General features: G+C 37.4%; 2 protein-coding genes and 1 long non-coding RNA gene across 3 annotated transcripts in view; 1 reads left to right on the top strand and 2 right to left on the bottom strand.

Annotated features, from left to right (window-relative positions):
- Positions 1-4,779, top strand: part of Lcp2 (lymphocyte cytosolic protein 2) — a 47,230-nt gene extending 42,451 nt beyond the window's left edge. The window contains exon 21 of the mRNA XM_013156209.3: positions 998-4,779. Within this exon, the coding sequence (XP_013011663.1) occupies positions 998-1,120 (123 nt within the window). The 3' untranslated portion in view covers positions 1,121-4,779. The remainder of the gene's footprint in view (positions 1-997) is intronic.
- Positions 4,225-10,074, bottom strand: CUNH5orf58 (chromosome unknown C5orf58 homolog). Its single transcript, XM_063230761.1, has 3 exons — positions 10,003-10,074; positions 9,202-9,295; positions 4,225-4,401 (listed from the first exon to the last, which is right to left on the bottom strand). The coding sequence occupies exons 2-3, from the start codon at positions 9,293-9,295 to the stop codon at positions 4,250-4,252; spliced, it is 246 nt and encodes an 81-aa protein (XP_063086831.1). The 5' UTR covers positions 10,003-10,074; the 3' UTR covers positions 4,225-4,249.
- Positions 10,075-13,001: 2,927 nt separating this feature from the next.
- The window catches only part of LOC106028422 (uncharacterized), a 29,738-nt gene continuing 16,048 nt past the window's right edge, over positions 13,002-26,691 (bottom strand). Inside the window, exons 3-4 of the long non-coding RNA XR_001202046.3 lie at positions 14,909-15,156; positions 13,002-14,463 (exon numbers count right to left, since the gene is read on the bottom strand). This is a non-coding gene — a long non-coding RNA (uncharacterized LOC106028422). The remainder of the gene's footprint in view (positions 14,464-14,908; positions 15,157-26,691) is intronic.

The following is a 26,691-nucleotide window of genomic DNA, read 5'->3' as shown; positions in this document are numbered from 1 at the left end:
AAACACCTCCACTCACCTCTGAACACTTATCTCATCATTCTTTTCATTTTTTAAAACAGTCTGGAAGTATCTTTATAATATGTAATAGAACATATAGTGAATGCCACTGCTGATAGCCATCAGATAGAAAGGCAGGCTGTAAAAATGCTGCATGTCCTCATCCATCTTATTCACTGGGTCTGGCACTGAGCCACTTCTGGCCCTTCCCCAACATCCACATGACCACGAAAGGTGAATGTTTTTAGCCAATTCAGAATATTGAGGCAGCTATGACAATACAACTGAAGACACTGGTGAAAGAGGACTTCCAGAACTGTTTCAGAAAGTGACAAGGATGATGGGTTATTTTCAAAGCAAGAGGGGGGCGAGTTAATGGGAGCATGTTTTACTGTAATAAGATTTTAAAACATTTAAAGATTTGTCTTATTTTTCAATCACATCTAGTAGGATGAATGAGATTGTTTTCCAGTCTGGGCATCTAGCATCAGGTGATTTAGGGATGAGTGCAGAAACGTGACTGCTAAGGCTTGTGAGTGTAGAGACAGCAGTGGGGACATAGCAGGAAGATGCTGAAGACACGTGGTATGACACTGTACCATCTCCAGACACCATGAGTGACGTGATGTCTGACCTCTTAACTCCATATTCTTCCTAATGCCAGTAGTGATTGGGGTGAAAGAGATATGGAGATCAAAACAAAAAACAGAAACACAGAGAGTAACCCCAAAGCAAGGATATTATTAGTAGAATATTTAGAGTAAATGATCCCCTATATCAAATTAAAATTTTTTGTTGTATTTATTCATGATTTGTTGAATGTTGATAAGGAATTATTTCAACTTTTGACAGCAGAAATCATTAAAATGTTTGTCATATTTTACATGTTTTTCTCCACAATTCTCATAACTTGAAGAGTTATGCAGATTTTAAAACCCGAGAGTGAAATTCATGCCATCAGTTTCAATGCTGACTTATCTCCCTACTTTAACTTTTTCAGGACTTTTTGTCTGTGTCAGATATTATTGAATATTTTAGGAAGATGCCACTTCTGCTCATTGATGGGAAAAATCGAGGCTGTAGATACCAGTGCACCTTAACACATGCTGCAGGGTATCCATAGCAAGCCAGCCACACGTGTGCAAATTCCTCTCGCCTCCTTGGCAACATGGGACGATCAAGCAACCTCGGCGAATGGACTGAAACACACCCAGCAACATGAGCACAGGGTTTGGTCCTTCCTTTCATAAACAGTGTTTGAAATGAAGACTGTCAAATATCCTATAATTTATTTATTCTTTAACAATTGTAAACCGCAAGAGTAATAATGTTCACATCTGCAGTCTAGTAATGAACTGAAGTACTTCATCTAAGAAAGCAGACATATATTTTTGAATACCCATTTCAAAGTGAAGTAGTTTAAGTCCCTACAAAAGGAGATTGGGGCAGATTTAAAAACACTTAGATGATAATAGGTTTTGATATCATATAAAACTGATTATTTTAGTCAATCTTTGTCACAGGCAATTATCAATTTTTATATACTTTTAAAATTACTATAATTCATTTCCTCAGCAACAACAATTTAAGGTACTTCAAAAACATAATTCCATTCTTTCTTGTTTGGTAATTTTTTCTGGGAGAATTTTTTGTGTACTTTTTTAAAAATGACAAAATAAATGCATGTTAAAATAGCTTCCTGGTATTAAAAGTATCTCACTTTTGGGTCCTTAAAATTTTTTTACTGTTTAGTTAACACTGTTATGTATTTGTCTTAAAGAAAATTTAAAATACAAATACCAAAAGAAAACATTTTAAATTTAGAGATAAGTCTTTGGTATCAAGTCTTTGGTACTTCATCACATCCCACTCCGCACACCTGCACTATGTACTCTCCATCCCCACCCAACTCCAACTCCAGTGATGTAGATTTTACTGAAAACTTCCTGGGAAGATAAGGAGCAATGTGTACACATAGACAAATTTACTCACACTTCAGTATTTCATACAGCTTATATTAGTCAGATTTTCACTACTATGACAAAATACCTGAGACATTCAAAAGGAGGAAAGGTTTAATTTGGCTCAGGGTTCCAGGGTTTTCAGTCTGCCGCTGTGGGTCTGTGAGGGAATAGGAAGGAGGATGTGGAGGCCTATTCACCTCATGGTAACTGGGAAGTAGAGACAGATAAGAGGAGGCTAGGGTCTCCATATCCCATGTTCCAAATTATCTAACTTTCTTCTACTAGGCCCCATTTCCTGAAGACTCCACCACTTCCCAGCACCTCCATGGGTTAGAGATCAAGCTTTCAGCATATAGGACCTTGGGGGACACCTTTACAAGCCATAGCACTGCTTTTCTTTTGAATCTTTGTGACAAGAACATCACAAAGCCCCTCTCTTCATCCTTCCCAAATTGACTGAGTGACTCTTTTAAAACAGTTGAACTAATTCTTTCAGTTTATAAATTTCTGGAAAAGTACAGTCTCAGCTTATGATTCAACTTATTATTTCAAATTTAAAATGCTATAAAAGCCATATGTATTAAGTAGAGACTATATTTTGAATTTTTATCTTTTCTTGAGAAAGCAGTATATAGTGTGATACTCTTATGATGCTGGATGGCAAGCACATTGGAACTCCCAGTCAGCCATGTGATCAGAAGGGGAAACAACCAATATTCTGCAGTGTTAGATATAACTAGCATTTTTTGGATATAGACATTTAGTAAAGTACATGAGACATTCAACACTCTATTATAGTTTGTGTTAGATGATTTACTCTACTGTAGATTAAGGTTACGGGTTCTGAGTATGTTTAAGGTAGGCAGTGCTAACCTGTGATGTCTAGTGAGTTTAGTGTGGTAAGTGTATTTTTGATTTGTAATGGTTTTATCAAGATATCATAAGTCAAAGAGCATGTGAAGTAGATATTTGGCATGGAAAACCTTGGTATTTAGCAAAACAGAGACATATTTCAAGTTTTTCTTGGGACTTGGCTATTATTACATAAATTATATAAGCAGAAATTTTTGTTTTTTTGCTTAATCTACAAGTTTTCTGAGTTAGACAGTTTTGTACTTTTATTTTCATGAACTAATAAAAAAACATTAGAAGGGACTTTAGAAGTCACCAGATTAAAACTGATGATATAGTAAGATAAGTGTGTGGAATGTGGAAGTTTTTAACCAATGATGTTGTTAGCATTACTCTTATAAACCTTATTCTTATAAATCAAAAGTTCCCAATTTAGAATCTAGAATTTGGAAGTCAGAATTGAAAAACAGTATTCATTTACATGTTTACTTAACAGGATACTCAATGGGAAATACTTAGGTGCTAAGAGTTGGTTCTGTGATGGAGTAAGATCAACTTGGGTCTTGTTTCAGGGCATACTATCTACTCTGTTCAAAAATATCTAATATGAACCTCACGATAAATGCCAAAGCATCTGTTTGGCAGTGAATCATGTTTACTAGATAAGCCAAAGCTTATTTTAAAGTTTCTTGGTGCAAAGGGGCAGAAATTAAAGTTTTAGGATAAATATGTTCTTTTGGCCTAAGGTCTTATGACGTTAGCTGCAGCAGTGATCACTGCTCAGGCTACTGTTGAGTGACCCACTTTACATCTGAGCTACTCAGAGTCTCTCTCCCCAGTGTTACACGTGAACAGTGAGAGGAATGATCTCTCTTTTTTTGGGGGAGGGCTCCCAAAACTAATGCTGTACCATCTGAAATTGTCTACTGTGTTTGTAACTTCTTCTACACACCATGTGGAAGAAACTAGTCTATACCAGGAACCAATGAGATCAACACAGAGAAAAACAATGAATAGAAATAGGAGATGAATGCATTTATGGAGTCTTTGAGATCTATTCCAATTATGGACTTACAAGTCACATGATGCAGTAAATATATCAGCTGGTATGTTCAGCACTAATAGAAGAGTTCTGATCACTATAAACTCAAATGGCCTACTAATAATTTAGTAACTCTTCTAATTTAGGGCAAATTCAAGCATAAAGATAAATAATGCTTCATGACCAAATTTCCATGTCATACTCTTGCCTTTGGTAAAACAAACCAACCACCCTTCAAACATTAAAACAACAATGAAAGAACCTTCAAGAAAATGAAATATTTATTTGCAACTCTACATTATTTTTATTGTTTTTGATTACATTTTATATTTGTTCCCAGATATTTGCTAATTCTACAATCAAAAACACCAGAAATTCATAACTAAAAAAGAAATCAGACAGTAGAACTGTTAGAAGCAAGGAATGGGTCTGATATTTCATACTTTTCAGCTGGGGAATTGTTTCTTTCTGTTTCCTTTAACTCCTCTATCTTCACAGGATGAGTAAACTGTAGAGTAAGGTCACAAAGCAGTAACTGGGAATGCTCTGAGTAAAACAAAACAACAGTAGATATATTGCAGTACACATATCATAAACAACTTATTGCTTTTAAGAAATTCCTAATTTAGTTTTTGTAAATGATTTCTGGTCAAATCATAACTTATGTGTGTCCAATTGACCTAAAATCAAATTTATGTACTATAAAACATTCGTGATGTAAAAATTAACCAGAAAGGATTTTTAATCCAGCTAGTCAGCTATCTTCTTACACTGCAACTTGATTTATGCAAATTTCTTTACCATGTTATACTTGTTTTTATCTAAGTTAAACATGTACAGAATGTAAAGATTCAGGTCTAAAAGGCATGTTACAAAAATAAAAGTTGCTATCGTCCAGAGGCAACCATTTTCAATCTTTTATAAGTTCCATATTTTGTTTTCATTGTTTTGTTGTTTCCTGTGTGTTTGTGCTGTACTTATTGGGGGCGGGAAGGAAGTATGATCTAATATTTATCTCCATATCTTTAAATGGCATGATTCTTTTTTAGTTTTTGGGACTATCTGCTTCTGATTTTTAAAAAAAATTGAAACATAGCTCTTTTACTTACTTCTTTCTCCTCAGGATGTTTAGAGGACAGTTTTTGCTAGCACAATATTTAATGCTGAAATCTTAATTATACACATATTTTTACAGTTGAGTCTAGTAAATATGATATCCTTCTTGGAAACTATCTTCCACTACAATTAACAATTGGTTTTTCATTGTTTATCAGGAGCATATCCCAATTATCCCTACGGTGAGTAAATCTCTCTTTATATTCAACACCTTAGCTATTCTTTTGGTGCAGGTCTCCCCTCTTGTGAAGTCTTCTGATTTGCTGTCCTGAGGGATGGCTGCTCTCTATGACTGGTATGCATCTCTGTTCTAGAGGACTTCCTTAACCATACTCTATGATTACTAGTCCCTTTTACCCTTCCCCTTTTCCAGATTTCTTTTTTGGTATGCTTTCTTGTTTGGGAAAATATAGTCTCGGTAACCTGGGGTTGGAGAGGGGATAGGTGTATGTCTGAAACTTTCTGTATACATACTAATGTTCAATGAGTAGGCTGACTGATTTTAGAAGTTGAAGTTGGGAATCATATTTCTTCAGATTTCCATAGGCATTGCTGCATCATCTTCTAGCTTCCAATGTTGCTATTAGGAATTTTCATGTGATACTAATTCTCAATACTTACTTGTTTTTCAGAAGCTTAGTTGATCTTTTTTGTTCTCACAGAGTTGTAACATTTCAGAATACTGTGCCTTGGTATATATGTATTTTCAGCCATGTGTTGGGCTCTTTAATTGTACAAACTCATACCTTTCAGCTCTGGGAAATCTTCACAGATTATCTCTTCAGTGAATTCCTTCTTACCCATTGTGTCTATTTTCTTTTTATTTATTAGATATTGGATTTCATTCACTGATTCTGTCATTTTTTTTCCATTAAGGCTTTTTATCTCTGTTATTTTTCTCTATACTTTGGGAGAATTTTATTTTCCTTTAAACTTCCTGAAGAGTATTTCCTTTCTACTTCACAGTTAATTTTATTTTTTATGTAAATTTTACAGCATTCTTTTTCAAAAAAGAACTTTTCTTAGTCCTTTGTGGGTACTAATGATAGTTTCTTGACATTTTCATCTTCTCTTGGAATTTGCTTCTCCCTCACTGAATTTATTTGTTGGCGTTGTCTGTTTTTTATATTTGATGTCTTCCTCAAATACCTGTTTGCCAAAGTTGTTTGCTTATACGTAAGATGTCGCACTGAAAACCACTGTATGCTCTATCCTCAGAGTAGCCTATATTGTGAAATGATCTCACTGAGTTATTTTGTTGAAGGAATTTCTTTCAGTGTCTTACGTCTTTTAATTGGGTCAGATTCCTTAAAGATAAGTATGCTTGGAAAGGGTATAAATCTGCTCCAGGGTGTTTTAGTAGCTACAGAAGGAAGGAAAGCTGAGGGTCTGACAATTTAGTATGTTATCTTTGTCATAATATCTTTTATATTTTTTGTTTTCGGTACAGTACTCTCCCTCAACTGTGGCTAGCAGCTCTAAGCCAGAGATTTCTTTTTAGAAAGACTCTTCTGTTGCAGAGGCAAGATGGTTACCTAGTTATGCATAGGAGGCAAGAGATCTCAGGAATCTACAATATCTTAAAAACATTTAAGTAGTCTTCCTGTTATTGGCCAAATTTCACCTTAATTTCCAGAGGATTCAAGTGTCACCATATACTGAGTCTTTGGAACTTATTTCTTGGTACTATTCAGCTATCTTGGGGCTCATATTTTTGGACTTCACAGTTCAAAGTTGTCTACTTCCATTTGCTTTCCATTTTGTTGCCTTTCAGTTCTCTACCCTGTACATTTTTGTCTCTTTGAAATCACTTACATCTAAAAAATTAGTTCTAGCACCACATGTTTGACCTTAAGAAAATTAACCTCTATCTTTATATGTGTAAATGTCAAGAATAATTCCAACCTCATAGGGTTGTTAAAACAACTGAATTCATTTAGGTAGATCTCTTGTAAGAGTGCTGGGATTATGGAAAATTTTGGGAGGAGGTAGAGATAAATAAAGAGTTTATTTAATTCTGTATGGCTACTAAAACTTTACTCTCCTATCCTAATTGCCTGACCTACCCACATAACTTTTCAAGAATATGTCTATCATATTCAGCATTTCTATTTTACTTCATGAAAGAATATTACCCAAAGTAGAATAGATAATTGATTCTGGGAAGAATACAAAGCTTCTCTAGTGGCTTTAAATGAGTATAAGCACACGGAACCATTTATTCATTTAATAAACATTTTCCTAGAATCTAAAATATTGGGGTGCTGTGTTAAATGCTATGGATAACTTTTAAGGAGTTTACAATTAAGCAGAAATAGGAAAAATAAATGTGATTGCAACATAGTGTGGACAGAGGGAAAACATGTAGGACAGAGGGAAAACATGTAGGACAGAGGGAAAACATGCCAATAAAAATAGTTTTTCAGTGTAAGTGATCTTAAATAAGCAGTAGTCAACCTGGTATGATGGGGAGGATTTAGCAATGGGATTTTAGAGGGTGTATACATTAAGGTATATACACAAAAGAGCATACAGGGATATGTAAATAGTTTAGTATGGCTGGAGCATAGAACATGCAGGGAGAAAATAATGAGCTTTGAGAAGTCAGCAGGGGTCTGATCTCCAGGAGGTTGCACAGTGCATTCTAGGGGATTTGGACTTTATCCTGAGGATAAAAGTAAAGCAAATGAAGGTTTTTGGCAGCTTTGGATTTTAGAAAGAGAATCTTCACTGTGGTGCTGAGATTCATTTTGAGAGAAGATGAATTAAGCAAAGCTAAGGAAATCTCTTTACACTAAACTCCTCAAAGCCTCTGCTAATATGCACTGTGCATCTGTGAGAGAAATATATAGCATACAGAACAGCTTAAGTTTATTTCACCATAAGAACATGGACAGTGTTTTATCATATGCCATCTTCAAGATTCCTTGAAGCCAGGCATGTGCCACACGCATTATCCCAGCACTTGGTAGGTTGGGGCAAGAGAACTGTTATGAGTTCAGCCTGGGCTACATAGTGAGATGGTCTCAAAACAAAAACAAAAACAAAATGTCTCTTGAGACAGCAGGGTTCTCAGCTCAAAACTTGGGAAATGTTGCTCCAGGGAAAATACGTGTGAAAAGCAGAACAGTCACTTACTAACTAACAGCCACTTCCTCCTCTTCCTGGAGGCACAACTTGATTCTATTGGAAATGCTACTGTCCCCACCTCCAGCAGTAAATTCTGACTGGTCCAAATTGGTCTTATCAGTTCACTCCCTTGGCTGTGGCCAATAAAGGGAAAGATGTCCTAGAGACAGCTGGAGAAAGGTTTATACAGAGATGAAAGGAGAGAGTGTCTGTATATGGTCACTTTTGAAAGTAATGGTCATGGGTAGTGATAAAGTGAAAACAGCAGAAAGATGGAAAGAATCTGTCTTTGATCAAGCCTTTCAACCTCTGGGTTAACCTAGGGCTGCCCTTCCTTAGACCTTCCTCAGGGCCGCTATTCCTTACTGTGTTAAGTCATGTTAAATTGGCATTTTGCTACCTGGAGCTAAAGGTCTCATAACTGGCAGGGGCCATCTACAAGTATCTAAAAGTTCTTATAAGATGAACAACTATATATTAAATGTATATCTCATGGTTAAATGAGACTTAGAGGGAAAGAGCAGACAAACTGATTTGTTAATTCATGAAAAGGAGCTATTTAAAACAGAATGAGTTGATAGGGACATAGGGAATTCCTCAACACACGCATGTTTGGTCAGGAATAGATACCTTGGATAACACAGAATTTGTCTGTGAGGTAACTAAGTATTATGCTCTATAAGGTCTATCATTACTGTATGAATCCATTTAAAATGAAATACTCTTAACCCACAGAATCAAACTTACAGTTCTTAATTTGGAATTAGCCTTAGGGGCTTAGTAAGGATCCACGGAAAAAGACATTGAATTTTGTAGAGTGTCATATATCATGTAACTGTGTGATGAAAAGAAAGAAGAGAAATAAATTTTGAAAGGTCAGACAAAATGATTAGATTTTTACTGTCAGAGATAGGGATTCAGGTTTGCTTACTCTCAGATCAATGTTCAAACCGACTTCATCTATGGAGTTCACAGTGCAAACATTTCTCAACAGAGATATCATAATTAGTTGGAAAAATACACTCTAGCAAAAGCATAAATTAACTCTACCATTTATTTTATAACAACAGAATGTAAGTACTTTAATGATTCTATACTTACCTCTCATTTTTTTCAGCTCCAAAGAAATTGTGTTAATGTTTTTAATTATGGTTTCCACCTTCTGCTTATGGTCAGTAACATTATTCTTAAACATCTGATTTTAAAAGAGAAGAACATAAGAATCAGAAGTACTTATGTGTATTAAAAATAATTTTCAGTATTTCTTAAATAAAAATGTTATTTTAGAACTGAAATAATTGTGAAATTGTATAAGTGGTTAGAATTCTAACATAGGAAAGCATAAATCCATTATATTTTTTCCAACTGAAAATGACTCAGACTGTAATTCTTAGGATAAAGTTTCTTTCATTAAACCACATCCACATGATGGGGCCCTTACAATGAAATGAAGATGCCCCTTTTTTCAGAAAGTCTCAGTAGTTACAAACTATAATTTACAAATTGTGTTAAGATCTTCTTTTCAGTAGTTTTATGTACTTTAGTGTCTCTAAATTATTCTTGAACAAGGCCCACTTGTGATGTCTTTACACAATAAAACTTGAAATATGATTTAATTATTATTTGTTGAACCTTTGTTAGCAGGCAAATGGCCACTTCAGTTTGACAATATTTTAAGTTTTGGTAACTGAAATATATAAATTAACATATTACTATGTGATATATACACAGTATCTCACATATTTTTAACCAATTGTGTATAGAAAGGAAGTCATTCAAACCTCTTTAAAATGATTTGAAAAAAATTAAACTACAATTATTAGCACATGACAGCTCCAGCAGTGTGAAAACTGGGCCATGAGGAGTCAAGCTGCTTGTCTAAAACAATGGAAACAAACTAACCTTTCAATCAATAGTTGCCCCTGAATTTTTCCAAACAAGAGGAATTTATCCTTTTTTACTCCAGAGGCACTGTAAAAAAAAAAAAAGTAATTTTGTTTTTCAGACAGTGAGGGGGAAAAAAAAAAGACAATTTTACTTGTGAATGGCAAACTTAAACGCTTCAGGTTTGAGAAAAATAAGATTTTTAAAATGTACTTTAGTGAAAGGGGATAGAATTAAACAAACTTCAAAGTGAGGAATAAAGGTTAAAAAAATAAATAAAAAACAAGAGTAAAACCAAGTGGGTAGAGAAATGCCTATTCAAGTTCGTTCTCCACACAGGGTAAGAATTTGGGAGAAGGAAATTAGAGAGCTCTGACTGGTGATAGGCATGGTTGGGTCTAGTCTTTTCCAGGGAGTTTGTCACATTCTTACTCTGAAATTAGGGACCAATTAACCGGCACTTAACTGAGAGAAGGCGACAGGCAGGCACTAACCTTTGGCCAAAGGACACAACCTCAAACCCCCCTTACCCTGAAAGCTTTCATCCTAAGGGCCACTTGCCTCTTCCCCAACTAATGTCCGTGAGGACCTCTAAAGATACTGGGGCCATGGAGCCCCAACAGCTCGCCCACTCACTCACTCAAAGGCTCAGCGTAAGCCTAAGGTAGCATGGAAGTGTCTACGGTCTTCACTGTCTGAAGCTGAATTGGAACAACACTAAATATGCTCAGAGAGAGCCTGGACTGCAGAAAAGCCAATCTCTCCTTTCCACTAAACTGAGTGACGCCTGGGAGGAGCTCCTGGGCCCCGGGGGCAGGGGGCGCGGACTGTCAGTGGGAGACCCAAAGGTTAGCCCCCCACAGGAAGGCTTAGTGGCTAAAGATGGCGCCTCAGACATCTGGGAAATTTCAATAGTCCTCTCCCTCGCAAATAGGATGAAAATACAGAGAAGCCCCAGCCTGCCCGCAAGGATGACCTACCGCCTGAGGGTTACTAAAGTTTTGGCCAAAACGTGAGGCACGCAGGCATAAGAGAGAGGCCAGGCTTTCTGATTGGCCAGCTTCTCTACCTGGTGTCTCCTAATTGGCCAGTTGCTCTGCCCACCGCATCATGGGATTATAATGGCAGGCAAGCATGTCTCCCACCTCTCTCTCTCTCTCTCTCTCTCTCTCTCTCTCCCTCCCTCCCTCTCCCTCCCTCTGTCACACACACACACACACACACACACACACACACACACACACACAGGGTTCTGGATGCCAGGTTCCAAGTGAATGCCAGGGCTATGAATTGGGCAGAACGGGCACTAACTATGGCCAGGCTGTAGGCTGAAACTGCTTCGCTCTGATTCCTATGTCATCATCACTTGTTTGATTGCATAAATGCAGGTCAGTGATATAACCTGTGAGAGTATAAATATCCTCACTTATCATATGGACTGATAATAAGTGTCTTCAGGTGTTATTTTGAGGGTTAAGTAAGGTAATACATCAATGGTTTTTGGCAGATAAATGCCCCATAAATGTTAGCTATTATCATTTCTACACATATTCACTGATGAGTCATTAGCACAGATGAGCTGAGAGAGACACTGATTTCTTGCCAAGTGGAGAAGCTTGGGATTCAAGCCATCTTTGCTTGAATCCATGAGGAATCTTTGCCACTACAACCTTTGGGACTGGTCCAGGGACTTCCATGGTGCCCTGGGTATTGTGTTAAATTTGGTCTCCAGCATCACAAGTATTTGCCTTCTCTAAAATATATGTCAGCATCTTGAACCAGTGTTTTCCTACCAGCTCACATCACACCCTATTGGTTATTATATATGGTTTATTTTCAGTTTAGCAGTATAAAAATTGTTTTCTCATTTGGATTAGATCCTAGTGAAAGCTAGCTATGGGATCTTGGAAGAGCATATTCCTTTCCCTGAGCCTCAGATTCTTCACCAGTTTCCCTATAAGAGGGAAATCACTTTTTCTTAAATTAGACTCATGGGTGGGCCACTGGGATGATTGCTTACCTTACCTTTGCACTATCTATATTATTACTTTCATGTTTTAAATTTACTTTCTTTTAAAATTTGAATTTACTTAAAAATCTGTATATCATCAGTGTAAATGGAATACAGAAAAAAGACAAGTACAATAAGACAATATTTTAAATCATTAGATGAGCTTGCCTCCTAATGATATGCAGCCTCCTGATCCTGTGGTGCCTGATTTTTGTTAAAATGGGATCTTATTAATTATTGGTAAATTAAAGACAGTTGAGCACGAATTCAGACTTGCTTTTGGTTATAACCAGAGGGGTTGAAAGAACTGGAAGAGGAATAATTCTCACTGTGTGAGTATACTTTTTTAATGTCAACATACCACATGAATTATCCCTCAATCACTAGTAATACATGTTGCCTGGTTTATGGAATCTAGCATTAGATGCTCTCCAATAATCCTTCTTTTAAAACTCCTTAAATCTCAATGTGCTATATAAGCCTTTAAAAATTCCTAGAGGCCGACTTTCTGAGTTAACCCTTTAAAAATTCCCAGAGGCAGACTTCCTGAGTTAACTGAATACCACAGCTTCATACCAATCTTTATGCCAGTGCATCCCTCACTTAATATTTTAAATTCAAACACTGGCTAGCAAATATTTATGTATGTTGAGCAATTTTTATTTAATTCTGTGTGTTATGAGGAAAGGTAAAAAGAGGCACAAAAGAACTGAAAACAAACATTCTCTGTGTATTGAAATCCAAGGAGAGAAGCCTCAGAAGAAACCAAACCTGCTGACACCTCAATCCTGAACTTCCAGCCTCCAGAAGTAAGAAAAATTATTTCTGCTGTTTAAGCTGTTTAGTCTGTGGTGTTTTGTTCTGGAAGCCTAGTCAACCAATACACTTTCTCTTCAAATAGTAAATGAGTACATCATGTCTACTGTTTTGCGTTTCATAGGTGACTGAATTTAAACATGGGTGTAATAATATGCATAATAGCATATAAATATGAGATGACCAAACATGGGTGGAAAACATTTATTTTTTGAATTAAGAACATACATAGTACAAAGCAAAGCAAAATTATGTCACTATTTTGTAAGAACAAGGATAGTTTAACTGTAGAACAATAGGAAGAAAATAAAAGGAAGAATATAATTTCAGAATAAGACTATCCTGAAAAAACCCTTACCAAATGTGCCCTTATTTCGCCCCTTCCTTATTTTGAAGCAAACTTGCATGATAACACATTTATGTGTAGAAAGTCCCTGTACATAAAAGCAGGAAAAAATAAGGTTTTAGGAGGAATCAGGTTTTTTTTAAAGTAGATGAGTGGAGATGGCATTCAGAGGGAGAAAGTCAGTGGGGCCAAGGCTGGTTAGGATTCAGTGTCCCAAGCACTCAATTAAATTCAGAGCCATCAAATATTTTCAGAACTGTCACTGCCTAACTACCTATGACTAGGATCCTCCTTTAGAACTTTTGATAGAATCTAAAGAGCTTCTACATATACAGGAGTGCTGATTTCTTCTTATACATAGATTCAAACTACTGTCATTTGAAACAAAACATCATTAGGATACTTATTATTCACAAAGAAAAATCAACTGTTGTAAGAGGGAAAAAACCATTAAAAACTCAGAGAAAAGCTCTAATAATGTATTTGTCATTATAAATTTATTATGGATCAATGATGACTATTGTGGTGTTTACATTTCCTATAAATTATTACTTTTAATTTTTTAATGAAAAACTTTAAAAATATTATCTTGTACTTAAATCTTGATACTGTTTTGGTTGAGATCTTAAAAAATATCTATCTCCCTTAATAAGTTTGCAAATACTATATGATGGTTACCAGAACCCCACACAAATTGCAGTTGTTGATTTTAATGTTAATCAAATAAAGGAGATTAAAAAGCTGGTAAATTTCCTCATAAACAGAAAAGCTGTTATAGAACAATGTGATTAAGCATTTTATGGAGACGAGTGTGAGTGCATCAGTTAGTTTTATTACAAATTCTTGACATAAAATCTTGGTTTCCAGGAAAACAAATTGAGTAAATTATCCCAATTCTTCTGCTGCATCTCAAGCCTCCTATTTCCCTTCTCTGTCTGCTCATTATCAATTAAAATGTTGGCCTCTGTGTCTAAGAACTGCTGCCTGCTAAAGTATCAACTCCCTTCTGAATATGGCTTTATACAATCACTGTGTGCACAAATTTGGTAGGTAGCAATCCGAGCACATACTTGGATCATTACCTGAGAAGCGTGACCAGTGTTGGAAAGATCAAGGATATTCCTATGCATCTGAACAGCCAGTGCTTTCCCCATCGTCAGTTATGAAAAGAAAGAATAAGTAAACAGAAGACATTAGCCACTGTGATCTAAAATGATCTAAATTGCAATCTTTGCTCACAGTCTTCTTCCAGCAATTGATGTTACAGCAAACAGAGTCATCTTCTTTTTCTCCAGGAGAAACACTTCTGAAACACAGAAATATTTTAGAAATGAAACTCCACATTGTTTCTAGGTTACCTTAAGTGTTTTAACTTCTAATTAAGAAATTACAGTTCTGTAACAATGTTTCTCTTGAAATAGGACATTACCTAAATAGTGTTGCCAGATAAAATGTGGGGCACTCAGTTAAATTCAAATTTCAGAGAAACAATAGACAATTTTTTTAAGGATAAAATTGTTCTGAATGAATGTACACACTTAGACTCAAAATGTAGTATTGTTTATCTGAGATTAAAATTTAACTCAAAATTCTGTAATTTTATTTGCTAAATCTGGTAAGTCTCTACCTCAAATACGTCAGCCACAAAACAAGAAAAACAAACAGTCTGAAGCCTTGTAGGTAGGAAAGCAAAGAGAATGCTGACATTTTCTAATGCAATATTCAAAAATATTAACATGGATTACACTTACTGTGTCAAAATTTTGGCTTCTTCCTTCAGCATCCCTGTGATGCAAGTAAGAAACTAGGTGTTTGAGAAATCAGATTGAAGCTGACAATATTCAGTGAGGCACTGTGTTTTGATAGTTCCTCGCCATATCATTTTGTCTGAAAATTCTTTGTGCCTGGCTTTTTAGAAGACGCTTTCATACAGCAGGACATATCCATAACACAAGTTGTGTTTATTTCCAGAGATCCACCAATCAGAGAATACCTGTATCTGTCACAAAACAAAATGTTTCTAATTATATTATGTCAGTCATTCATCTTCCAACAATACCTCTGTTTATTAAAGGCATAGATCCCAATTGGATGTTGTCTCCCCCTGGGCATTACCCACTCCCTCCACTACATCCTCATCGGCTGATCATGAAGAATGAGCATCTTTATGAAAAGATATATTAGGTTCATGAAATCAATTTCACTACAATGTAAGTGTGCGTTTATCTTTTGTTATAAGAACAGGACCATGTATGTATGTAAAAGCAAGATTGGAAGAATAATCACCAACATATTAACAATGTTTATTAACATTTATGATTGTAAGATTTAAGGATTACATTATTTCTTTGTGTTTATTATTTAGCCTAGCTATATGTTTAACTTGAATCTCCTCTCTCTCTAAACACTTCAGATCATTTCTCAGCATGGTATATCAATCAGTTCCAAAGCAGAGCTTCTGAAACTTTATACTGCACATTGTTCAGGGAGCTTGTTGCAAATGCAGATTTGGGAACTCCCCACAAAGACTCTGGCTTAGTAAATCTAGGGGGCAAGATCTCTGAATCTGCATTTTGAACTCCCTTTCCATTTTAACCTATGTGGTCTGTGTGCCGCGTTAGAGGAACATTGACTTACAACCCTTTGGGGCAGCTTCTATAAAGCTTTAAGCATATGACCACCACTGAAACTTATTTTAACATTTGATGTCAGGATTCAGTAGTTTATTTTTTCCCAGCAGAATACAGACACACACTATCCCCTTCATTCTTTGGGTGGAAAGAGGGATATGGGACAGTTCATTATGATTTAGGTTTTATTTCTTCTGTTTCCTGGTGAGATTTTTGGGGGATATGTGTTTTTTTTTTCCATAGTAATGGAAAGTCCAGATGTAAGGTCTGAGATGTTAAGTGATTTTTTAAAACATCATATTTTTGTATGTATATCTTTGTAGTCAAAATTCCTGCTTCTACCTCAGCTGTCATGGACATCACCCACTCCTGTCCACACTGCCTGCAAGAGTTGCCAATTTCTTTATACTGTCATTCTTGTCCTTCACAATTCACTCTGCCCACTACAGCAGGGATAAGGTTTTGAAAGTGTAAATTGGATCATAAGCTTTTCTTAAAATGATCCAGTGGTGCACTCTAGAACTCAGAACAAACACTACTCTCTCATCCCGGCCTACAGAGCTCCCGTCTCCCTTTCTATCCCTTTCCTTTCAGCTCTAACGCATGAAAACAATTGTTTTGCAGTTGTTTTCTCAGAGCCACTCAGATAGGCTCCCTTTAAATGTTTTAGGGGATAGGGAGGCTATCCTCAATGATCACCCCATTTCTCTTCCAGCCCCTTCATTGCTTCCATGTGATACTTGATATAATTTGTGTGTTTCATGTTTCTGTCTTGCCTCGTTTACTGTAAAATACTTCTATTAAGGGAAATAATTGAATGTCTTATTCATCATCAATGTCCTGTGTCTAGTACAGTTTCTGGAACATAGTAAAACTTGTGTGCCTCTGTTCAGCAACTGAATGACTAAATTGGACCCCTGCTATGTGGCATTCTGGACAGTCAGAGAATCCAAGCTATGAGTTGCCCCCAGGATCCTGCAGGATTCTGAGCAAAGCTCTGGTGGCAGAAAACACAATTTCTTGACTTCTGAGCTCTTTGAGAAAGAGACAATTCCTGTAGTGGCTGAGAGCAACGTGGATGAGCTGTAGCCATCTAAACACAATCATCTAAACTAACAGTGACACTGTTCATCCTGTTTGCTTTCTGACTCCCGAACACAGACTAAAGATCCAGAAGAACAATAAAAAGCAGTCTTGTTGTTTTCCTAAAAGACCACACCAGGCGCGACAGCCTGCCGTAGAACCATGGCCTCTAATAAAACAACTGTCTTGGCTGTGGATCATCATTTGAATAAAAATCAAATGACTTAGGATCTGTCCAAAATGAAGGATGTTTTAATACTTTGTGTGTAAAAACACTGATATTTTGCTTCTTTTTTATTAAACAGATTTTATTATTTTTCAGAATCTTGTCAGCGTAATCATTTTATGGGCGAATGAAATATTTAGCCCTGCCGCTACAGGAGTTCTTTCCCAGCAATTACCTTGTGGCACTGTCGCTGTAATTAGGTTTCCGCCAAGGATTTTTCCCTGGGTCTGGGTAATAAATGAAATATGACTAGAATTTAAATTTGTCAATTACAAGCAAGCATAGTGCGTAAACACACAATGGTCATGAATTCCAAACCACGGGCTGTTGCTGGGGGGGTAGATGCTCTGAAAATTAAAATGGAAATAAAACTACTGACTGGCGAGCAAGAAGTGGCCCCCAAAGAAAGCAAATCTCCCCTAACACTCACGCTTGATTCTACCACACAGCGTGAGCTGTTGGTTACAAATCCTTTAGTGTGAGGCTGAAAACTCCAGACCAAGCAGTGGTTTTGCACAGGGCTCTGTTCTCCTGCCCTATGAACTATCTTTGAGGCCAGATCAAATGAATTTTGGATGTAGGAGGCTAGAGTACTGCTGTGTTATGCATCCTGATGGTGGACCTCTGAGCTTTTTACTCTGAGCTTCTCGAGGACTGCCGAATTTAGGGTTAAGATCTCCTGTCTCCTAGCATCTGCTGTTTTCATTGACCTGACTTCAATAACTGCTCCTGTGAGGCACTCTGCTGACCATCTCTTACGGAGGAAGTAGGAGTTGGCATTGTTGGAGACTGACAGACCATCTGTTTCATTAAAGCAACACCAAAGGAAAGCAATTTTCAAGTTTTCAACTGTAAGAGGTCCTGGGTAAGGAAAAAGGGGTCCTCTTTTTATAAATTTACCAAATGCCATGCATTTAGTATTCACACAATAAATCTTTCTTAAGTCTCTTTTGTGTCAGACACTGTGCTAAGTTTTAGGCATATTTTGGTAAGTCACTGATTATCACGGAGCCCATGGTCTGGAAGAGGAACAGACCAGAATTCACAGATCAGAAAAATAGAATAAATTCTAAGAAATGTATTGTTTGGTGATTTCATCATTGTGAAAATATCATAGAGTGTGCTTACATGAACTAAAACGGCTACAGCATCACTAGGTGATACATCTGATGGGTACTATTATACAGACATACGTTGGTATTCCTGCTGAAACTCATCAAATTTGCTACTTGACACATTATGATGTGAAAATTTTATCCTGGGACTCGTTTGTTTGCTACTCGATGCACAAGCTACAACTTGTGTCAGTTGCCTTGTGACTACTAAAATAATTTGTTTGGTACTCTTTTTTTTTTTTTTTTTTTTTTTTTTTTTTTTTTTTTGGTACTCATAAGGACTCTTGAGCCAGTTAACAGGTACCAAGATGTCACAGAAGGATGAGGCTGGAGATGGCTAGGGCCAGGCCATGACAGGCTGTGTAGGCTGTGTTAGGAGTTATGGTGTCTCTATTGACATCTGATGGAAACCACTAAAGGGTCTTACAGAGGTAGGGACGGAATGCTGGTGATTGATACAATGTTTATGGTTTAAAAGGTGACTTTGGCTTTATGAAAAGAAGGAATAAAGGCAAGAGGTCCAGTTTGGAGTAGCTTGCAATAGACCTTGCAGAAGACAAGAGTGTCTTATTTAAAATGGTGACAGAGGAGATGGAAACAAGATTAAAGCAATATACAGGTTGGAAAATCAGCATAGACTTGGTGGTGGAAGGATGACTTAGGTAGGCTCATGTGTTAATCATGACTTATAATTCCTTATTATAGCCTTTTGAAATATTTTAAACTTGAGAAAATTAAGGCTCAGAGAGAATCAACATCATACAGCAGGGCAGTAGCTGAGCTGCGTGCCTTCTTCATATTGTGCCCGAGGAAGGGAAATGAGAGACAAAAATAGACTATTGTACTTAATTCATGGCTTAACGTGAGCCAGAGAGTATTTGTTGAGAAAGAAACTTTTAAACAGTTTTCTGAAGAGAGCTGGTTTGAAGGGGAAAATATATTAACATGACATTCTTGCCAGTCTAATTCTTGTACCAGGAGCATAGTTTTGGAATTTGGGCTGGAACACTCAGAAGGGACTTTAAAGAAGGAACTAAAAGTGTCTAACAGCCTTGTATGTGCCACAGTGCATAAGCTGTACATCTTAGAGATATTTATGTAAGATATCTATGAAATAAGGATAGTTTAAGTATATATTCAGTAGGATTATGGCGAGGATTGCATTTGATCATCTAGGCAAAGGACTTGACACATTTATGTATGAATTTACTGTTTTTAAAGAAGAGGATAAATTACGTAGTTAGCTCAGAAAATGGATGGAACTGGGAATGTCTCTCTACTAAACCTTAAAATTCCTGGTACTTCCCAATTCTCTTTCCTAGGGTGTATTCAGGAATGACAAAAGAGAAAGTTGGCTTTCTGGGGTTCCCTGAAAATCTGAAAGATGTCCTGTAAGGCAGCTTTCAATAGATAGGTCTATTTTATTATTATTACTCTTTATAATGTATATTGTGTGCTTACAAGCCTCTGGGCATAATCATGGAGCAGGAATAGAATAAATAATATTCTTTTCTGTTTAATTCATGATTCTGACAAAATTAGAAGTGGAGATGGATCAGAAAGCCTAAACAAACAGTATCCCAAAGCCTGGATTCTTAGGCATAGGGAGATGAGGGCAGAACACTACTAAACCAGAACTGCAACTGGAGCAAAACAGATTATCTTAAGTAATCAGAGGAGCGAGAAAATGCTATGGAAAGCAACACATCCTTCTTCTCTAACCTCTTAAAGATCTCAGGCCTTAACTCATGTATCCAAGGGCTCCAATCCTAGCTGCACTGTCTGCTTTTGAAAACTTGAGCAAAGGACTGAAGGTCACAAAATTGATTACTTGCAGAACTGGATTCAGATACAAGTCTGATCTCAAGTTTTTAACCATTGCATATTGTTTATGAAGTGTTATGTTTTAGTTGTTTAAATATTTATCACACTACTGTGAATTCTTTCAAACAGATGCCTAGAAGGAGCTTAACAAATGCATATGAAAGGTTTTGTCTTAGATTGTTTTCCCTTGAAATTCCCCTTCTCTTTCAATTTTCAACCATATCAGAAAAAAAAGGAAAAGAAACAGCTATGAGCTTGCCTGGATAGGTTTATTTCAGAACAAACCTGAAAGGGACTGCTGTAGCACTAGAAATCATACCAGGTGACTCTCATACAGGCTTCAAGATCTTTTAGTGTCATGAGCATAAGAAAAGGGTGTTATGGAAGAAAAATGTCACAATGGGACTTCCACTGGGGACAGTTCTGTACAAAAGTGTGGCTATCCACTAGGGACAGGATTTGAGAATGTACAAGGAGTTATCTGCCGTTTGTCAAGAGCAGGGCTGAACAGTGATTGGGAATTACAGGGTAAGCTGTGCTTACTGGGGCCTTATCAACCCATGACTGTATATCTGCAGCAGGTCTAAAAGCATAGCAGGAGAAAGGGATTTTAGGTAGTCTCTGCTCAGACCAGGGTGGCTGTGGTGAGATTCCTTCAACCCCCAAAACAGTTATACTGATCAATGAAAAAACGTATTTTCAGTAAAAAAACATCTTAAGACCTTCATGAATCACCAAACTCCCTGTTACATTTTGTGTCTTAAATGTTTCCCCAAAACCTCTGTGTCAAAGCCTTGGGAAATGGTGAAATTCTTATAAGGCGGGGGCGAGTGTAGTGGTTGATTGATTGTGTCAACTTGAGATGTTTAGAAGCTTAATTAAGTCAGTTCAGCAATTCTACACCTTAGGGAATGGTGTAATCACCTGGATAGTGTAAAGGGGAAATGAAGAAGGACAGACTGGCTTCTGTTCTTTGAAAGAGCTTCAGTCTTCATCTTTACCTGGGACATAGTCTTCCGGCATCTGGTGCAGACTCTTCTGCTTAAGCCTTGGGTCTTTCAGCCTTCTGGAGTAGACTTTTCAGTCTTCCGGTGTAGACTCTTCAGCCTTCTGCTGCAGACTTATTGGCCTCCTGATACTGACTTTCCTGGCACTGCAGTGAACTCCAGACCTTGGACTGAACCCTTCAGCCTCTGGAGTGCAGGCACCCTCTGCACACTTCCTCATAAAACTCTGTGGCTGACCATCGTAAGCCAATCTTGTAATTTCTTATACATTCATATATTTTGTGTTATCAGTTTCTCTGGGAAAACAATAATACACCTACTATAAAGAAATGAGGTCAATGGAGTTGTGCCTTGAGTGCAGTATCGAGACTCTGCTATTCTCTGTTTCCTGTCTCTGATTCCTCAGCATGAGTTGAGCAGCCTTGTGTGCTGCACCATTTCCTACTATAATGTATTGTGCCACCACAGGCCCAAAGTGATATGGCCAAGTAGCCATGGACTGAAACCTGCAAAACCATAAGCCTAAATATACATGTTCTCATTTTGAGTTGTCTCAAGTCAACTTATTGCAGCAGAAAGGTAACATATTCACAATATAAAAATAAATATCCACATATCATCTGGACTTTCTCCCAAATCTCATTTTATTCCAAGTCATGAGATCCCTGGGTAAAATCTCATATCACACCTTAACAACAGACATTTCTGCTTTTCACAAGGAAACATGGTTTTGATCTCCTTAGAAGAGTTGTTCCATGTGCTGCTGAGCGATGAAATAGGGGAGTGGGCAGTGACAGGGCTCTTTTTCTCTATCCAAGGGCAGTAGGCATTAAATTCTCCCTTCAAAGTGATGTCAGTTGGTCATGTGTCACACCCATTAGCCTCAGGTCACTCTTAGTCAATGCTAGCAAACATCAGAAGGTCATAGTATTATAGACAATTAAGTCAATTAAAAATATTACAGGCAGTCAGATAGGGCTAGACCCTTAAAGGAGCCAGTGCAGAAGGCAAGATACCTTGCAACTATAATGGAGACAGGCACCTCTGCCGTGGGCCAGTTTTCAAGATACAGACAAGACAAACATAAAACAAATGCATGCACATACTTCCTAAAGATAAACATCAGGGACTGATATTCTAAATAGTTATCAATCACCTTGAGAAATCCAGGAAGAGTCACTAACCCAACATCTATATTCTAAATTCTACATTCTACATTCTACATTGTATATTCTATATTCTATATTCTATATTCTGTATTCTATATTTTATATTCTATACTCATTCCCACTTGCTACATGACTTGCTTCTCCATTTGATCCAAATTTAGTCAATTTTATCTGGGCAATTATAATCTTATTGATCATATTTTGTCCCACGTCATGCCCACCTTGCAAGTTCCCATTTTCCTCCAACTTGGACCTGCCTCATGTTATGTATTTGCCTTATAAAAATCCTTAGGAAAGGGAGAGTCTTTGGCAACCCACGAAGTACCCCTTCTGTCTCTGTGGCAGACAGAAGCTTTCTTTCTTCCAATAAATATATTCTGCTCTTAAGCCAGGCATGGTGGCTCACGCCTGTAATCCCAGCACTCGGGGGGATGAGGCAGGAGAATCGTTGCGAGTTCAAGACCAGCCTAGGCTACAAAGTGAGCTCAAGCTCAGCCTGAACTGCACAGTGAGACCCTGTCTCAAAAAAACAACAATAAATAAATAAATAAATAAATAAATAAATAAAATATATTCTGCTCTTAACCTCTGTTGTTGCTAAAATTCATTCTTTGTTTTTAGAGAACACAAACTGATACCAGACATCTAGCAGATTGGGAGTTTCTTTCCCCTATATCAGTGGTCTGTAAAACCCCTTGGACCAGTCCTCCACTGGCACCTAATCCTCATTTGAGTCACAGATATTTTTCTTTTTTCCAGATTTTTATCCTGTAACCAAATATTGTTTTTAATGTAGAATTTTCTAGTTACAAAACAGAAACCTTTAACTATCAAGAAGTGATGTTTGAGGAGATAGGTCTAAACTAATTTAAACATTACATAATGATTATGTATTGAAGCATGATATTATGCCATATATATAATTTGTATATAAAATTTTCACATTTTATGTACTGCTTAAGTAAATACTTCTAAACATTTAATCCCAATTCACTGTGTTAGAAATGTATGAAATGATGAAAAAATATGGTCTTTTTCAGTTTAAATAAAAAGAAAAAAGAATGATGAGCATCATGGAAGACTCCCTATGATACCCAAAGAAGAAAAACAAAACATAACAAAAAGTCACCTGCAAAATCTTTACTTAGGAAACATGAATGGTAACATTTTAGTGCAAAGCCTTTCAGTGTTCTCTCCTATTGTACAGCTTTCAAAAGAGGATTATTCCTTCGATGTCCTTATGTTCAAGAAAAAGGGAGAAAAAAAATCCTTATGTTATCCCTTCCAGAGAGAACCCAAGTAATCCCTATTGTGTATATTCTTTCAAAAAAGCAGTCTGTTCAAAAGTGTTGCTAAGTTATTTGTTGCTATAGCAATATTTGGCCCTAGAGACAATAAACAACCATCTTGACTCCAGCCTTCAAATGCAAGCCACCATTATCTCCCTCAGTGCCCTTGGCAGTGGCTGGAGCTCTTTCTGGCAAAGCCATTCATTTAAATCAGCAGCTCCCTTCTTAGTCGCCTGAATTTCTTATGCTTCATGCCAGGTCACCCCAGGGAGCTGAAAAAGCAGTTTAGGGCAGTAAATTAAGATGCAGAAAGTTGTGGTGAGAGCTACTTTGATCCACTGGGAATCTGAGGTAACCTGTTCTTCTGGTGTTCTCTCTCTGCTGTGCACAAGACACTGTGCATTTTGATTGCTTGTTACCTAGGGCAAACTTAGGTTAGGTGCTTATTGATACAATCTTGTTAAAGTGAAAATTCTGGCAACATCATATTTAACCAACTCCAGGTAACTTCGTTGAACTAAAAGCACTGAGAAAATTTCACTGAACATTCTGCAAAGCTCTTTAAAAATTAACTTTGTTGAAATCTCATTGAACATTCTAGAAAGCTCTTTATAATGTATATAGCTGCAGAATATTACAGCTGAAGGAAGATGTTCTGAGTACCTAATATGTTTTATTCCTTTTTATTCTGGCCAAACCATTATGGGGGATGGCAGCATTTTTTGCCCTGTTTTATAGAAGAGGAAGATTAAGTAACCCAAGGTTTCTGATCAGAAAGTAGTAGAGCTGGTTGCTTTCGATCCCATGCTGTGGATCTCAGAGCCTGCTCTCTTCTCCCTTGTGTTATATTTATTACTTTGAAGGACAGGAACAGAGATGTGATAGGGATTTGACACACATTGTTTAAATGCTATGATTGCCTGGGTAGGTGTTATTATCCCGCTGGCAAATAGAGAAGCTTGAGACCCAGAGAAATCATGTAGCCCAAATCAGCCAGCCAGGTGTATACTAAGTTTAAACTCAAAGCTGTCTGACTCCAAAGCCTATCCTACTTCCTTTTATTTATATTACCACGTACCTAGAAATCATTATGTTTAATGCGCTCTCTCTCTCTCTCTCTCTCTCTCTCTCTCTCTCTCTCTCTATCTCTGTCTCTCTGTTTTAATGAAGGCACTGAGGCTTGGACATAGTAAGTGGCTTGCCCAACATCATTTCAGGGAATAGAAAATACTTTTCAGTCTAACAAGGAACATGAAGTCATTTGCTCTAGGTTGGTCTGATTTACAAATAGCCCCTTTCATCTGGTCCAAGTCTCAGGGTAAATACAAGTGCTGCTGTGCTTGGAGTATTTATGTGTTAGTGTGAGGTAACTATGGAGTGTCAGGCCTTTCTCTTGGCCGGCACTCTGTCTTCCTAACCTGGCTTTCTTGAGCCTACATCCACAGAAATTCCTCCTATAAGAAGAATGTGCCAAGGCTGGGCCCCGGTATTTGGACTTGCTAGTTACTCCTGCTCCTTCCTGTTGGTCTGCCTGCTTGGCAATGTGTTCTCTCAACGTCACTGTGCTTGAGAAGCAGGGCTCTTCAATTACCTCTCGTTCCAGGTTTTGTAAACTACGTTCTTTCCTTGCCCCTGCAGGCTATGAGTAGAAATGGTTTCCCATTGTTTTTAGCCCATGTAACTTTATACCTTTGTCCAATTTTGCCCAAACCACGGTAAACCATCTCTTTAATAAATTACCTGATTTGAGCGTGCCGGTTTCCAGCTGAGACCAACTGACTCACTCTGGCAGTTACAGCCCCATTTGTTTCCTTCCTAATACTTACTACAAACAGTAATTGTTTCATTTAATATGTATTTGCTTTTATACTGCTGTTCTGCCATTTCCATAACATAGATGTAATCATTTGCAGGGAGGCCCGTAGAATGATTAGTTGAAGTGGAATGAAATGTTAGTGGCTGGTGAAACAGTGCCTTCTAAGACTTTTCACGATGAAAGCAGTGGTTGCATTTCAGATCGATATCTCACCCAGGTTACTGTTTCCCGCCTTGGGCTTGTTCTGATTAATCTCCACTGTGACTGACAGAATCACAGTCACCTTCTCAGGTCACATTAATTTCAGCCAATAATTTGTGTTGATCTCATCTGTGGGCTGGATAATGGTAGGTAGGGTGCAGTACCTTGCTGCTAGAGAGGGAAAGGCATTGGGCCTTACATGAGGATCCCTCCCAGGCTGAACACTTCTAAGCGCTTTTTAAGTAGGTGGAACATTCACTCGAACCCAAGCCTAATCCATCTAGATAATTCATCAAAGGTTACAGAAGCTGCACTGGGTCCTCCATTGACTTGGTGTCTGAGGAGAACTCAGACATTTTAGATGCATCAGGAACCAGCACTCCCTGACTGTCTTCCAAGGGTATTATTACCTCCATTTCACCAATGAAAGCATTAAATCTCTCATTTGTTTGAGAGACAGAAAATAATGAGTGTGAGAAGTTAGGTTCTGGAGTCCAACAGACTTAGGCTGAAATTCCAGCTTTTCCTTTCATCATCTCTTGTACTCAGGAAACTCAGTTTTTCTGAAGCTCAGTTTTTCACCTAAAAATGGGAGCATGGAGTGCTTTTAGCACCTTCGTGAAGGTGAGACTGAGAGGTAATGCAGATACATCACTAAGCACTTGATCAGTGAGCATTACCAGTCTTGGCAAAAATAGGTGAGATTTTTCCATCCATCAGTCTGCAAGATACTTTTTAAATGGTGCAGTATTCTGTCCCCAAAGCTTACTCTCCACTTGTTTTTTTTTTTTTTCCCCTGAGTTTCAGTATTTTCCTAAAGGAGTCATTTACATTACTTTTTATTTCTACTTTGACCAAAAGTAGTTGTGAGACATGCTGGTCATTTTTTTTTATCCTGTCATAGTCCAGCAGATTAAAATAATTTGATGTCAAACACTTCCCCTTCCCTGACACTTATGCTTTTTTCCATTAGCCTCCAGATCTATTGTCTTTAGTTTCTAGCATGTAAGTATGGTGGGAGCAAGGAGCACAGGAGCGAGTGGACAGAAGTTCAGACTCAGGCAGGTCTGTGCTGGAATCTTGCATCTGCTATTTGCTTACTTGTATGAATTTGGGTGTTCTTTATCATGGCACTAAACCTCAGTTTCCTCATTTCTGAATGTAGTATGGTGAA

The sequence above is a fragment of the Cavia porcellus genome, unplaced genomic scaffold (genome assembly GCF_034190915.1).
Source record: "Cavia porcellus strain 051 isolate PalLab524CR breed Dunkin Hartley unplaced genomic scaffold, mCavPor4.1 scaffold_19, whole genome shotgun sequence".
In the NCBI taxonomy this organism is placed as follows: domain Eukaryota; kingdom Metazoa; phylum Chordata; class Mammalia; order Rodentia; family Caviidae; genus Cavia; species Cavia porcellus.
This window is presented reverse-complemented; position numbering and strand designations above follow the sequence as displayed.

Coding starts and splice junctions, on each gene's coding strand:
- CUNH5orf58 (XM_063230761.1), bottom strand. CDS start 9,295: ATGTTTAAGAATAATGTTACTGACCATAAGCAGAAGGTGGAAACCATA. Junction 4,402..9,201: donor GGAGCTGAAAAAAATGAGAG/GTAAGTATAGAA, acceptor TGTTTTACTCAG/AGCATTCCCAGTTACTGCTT.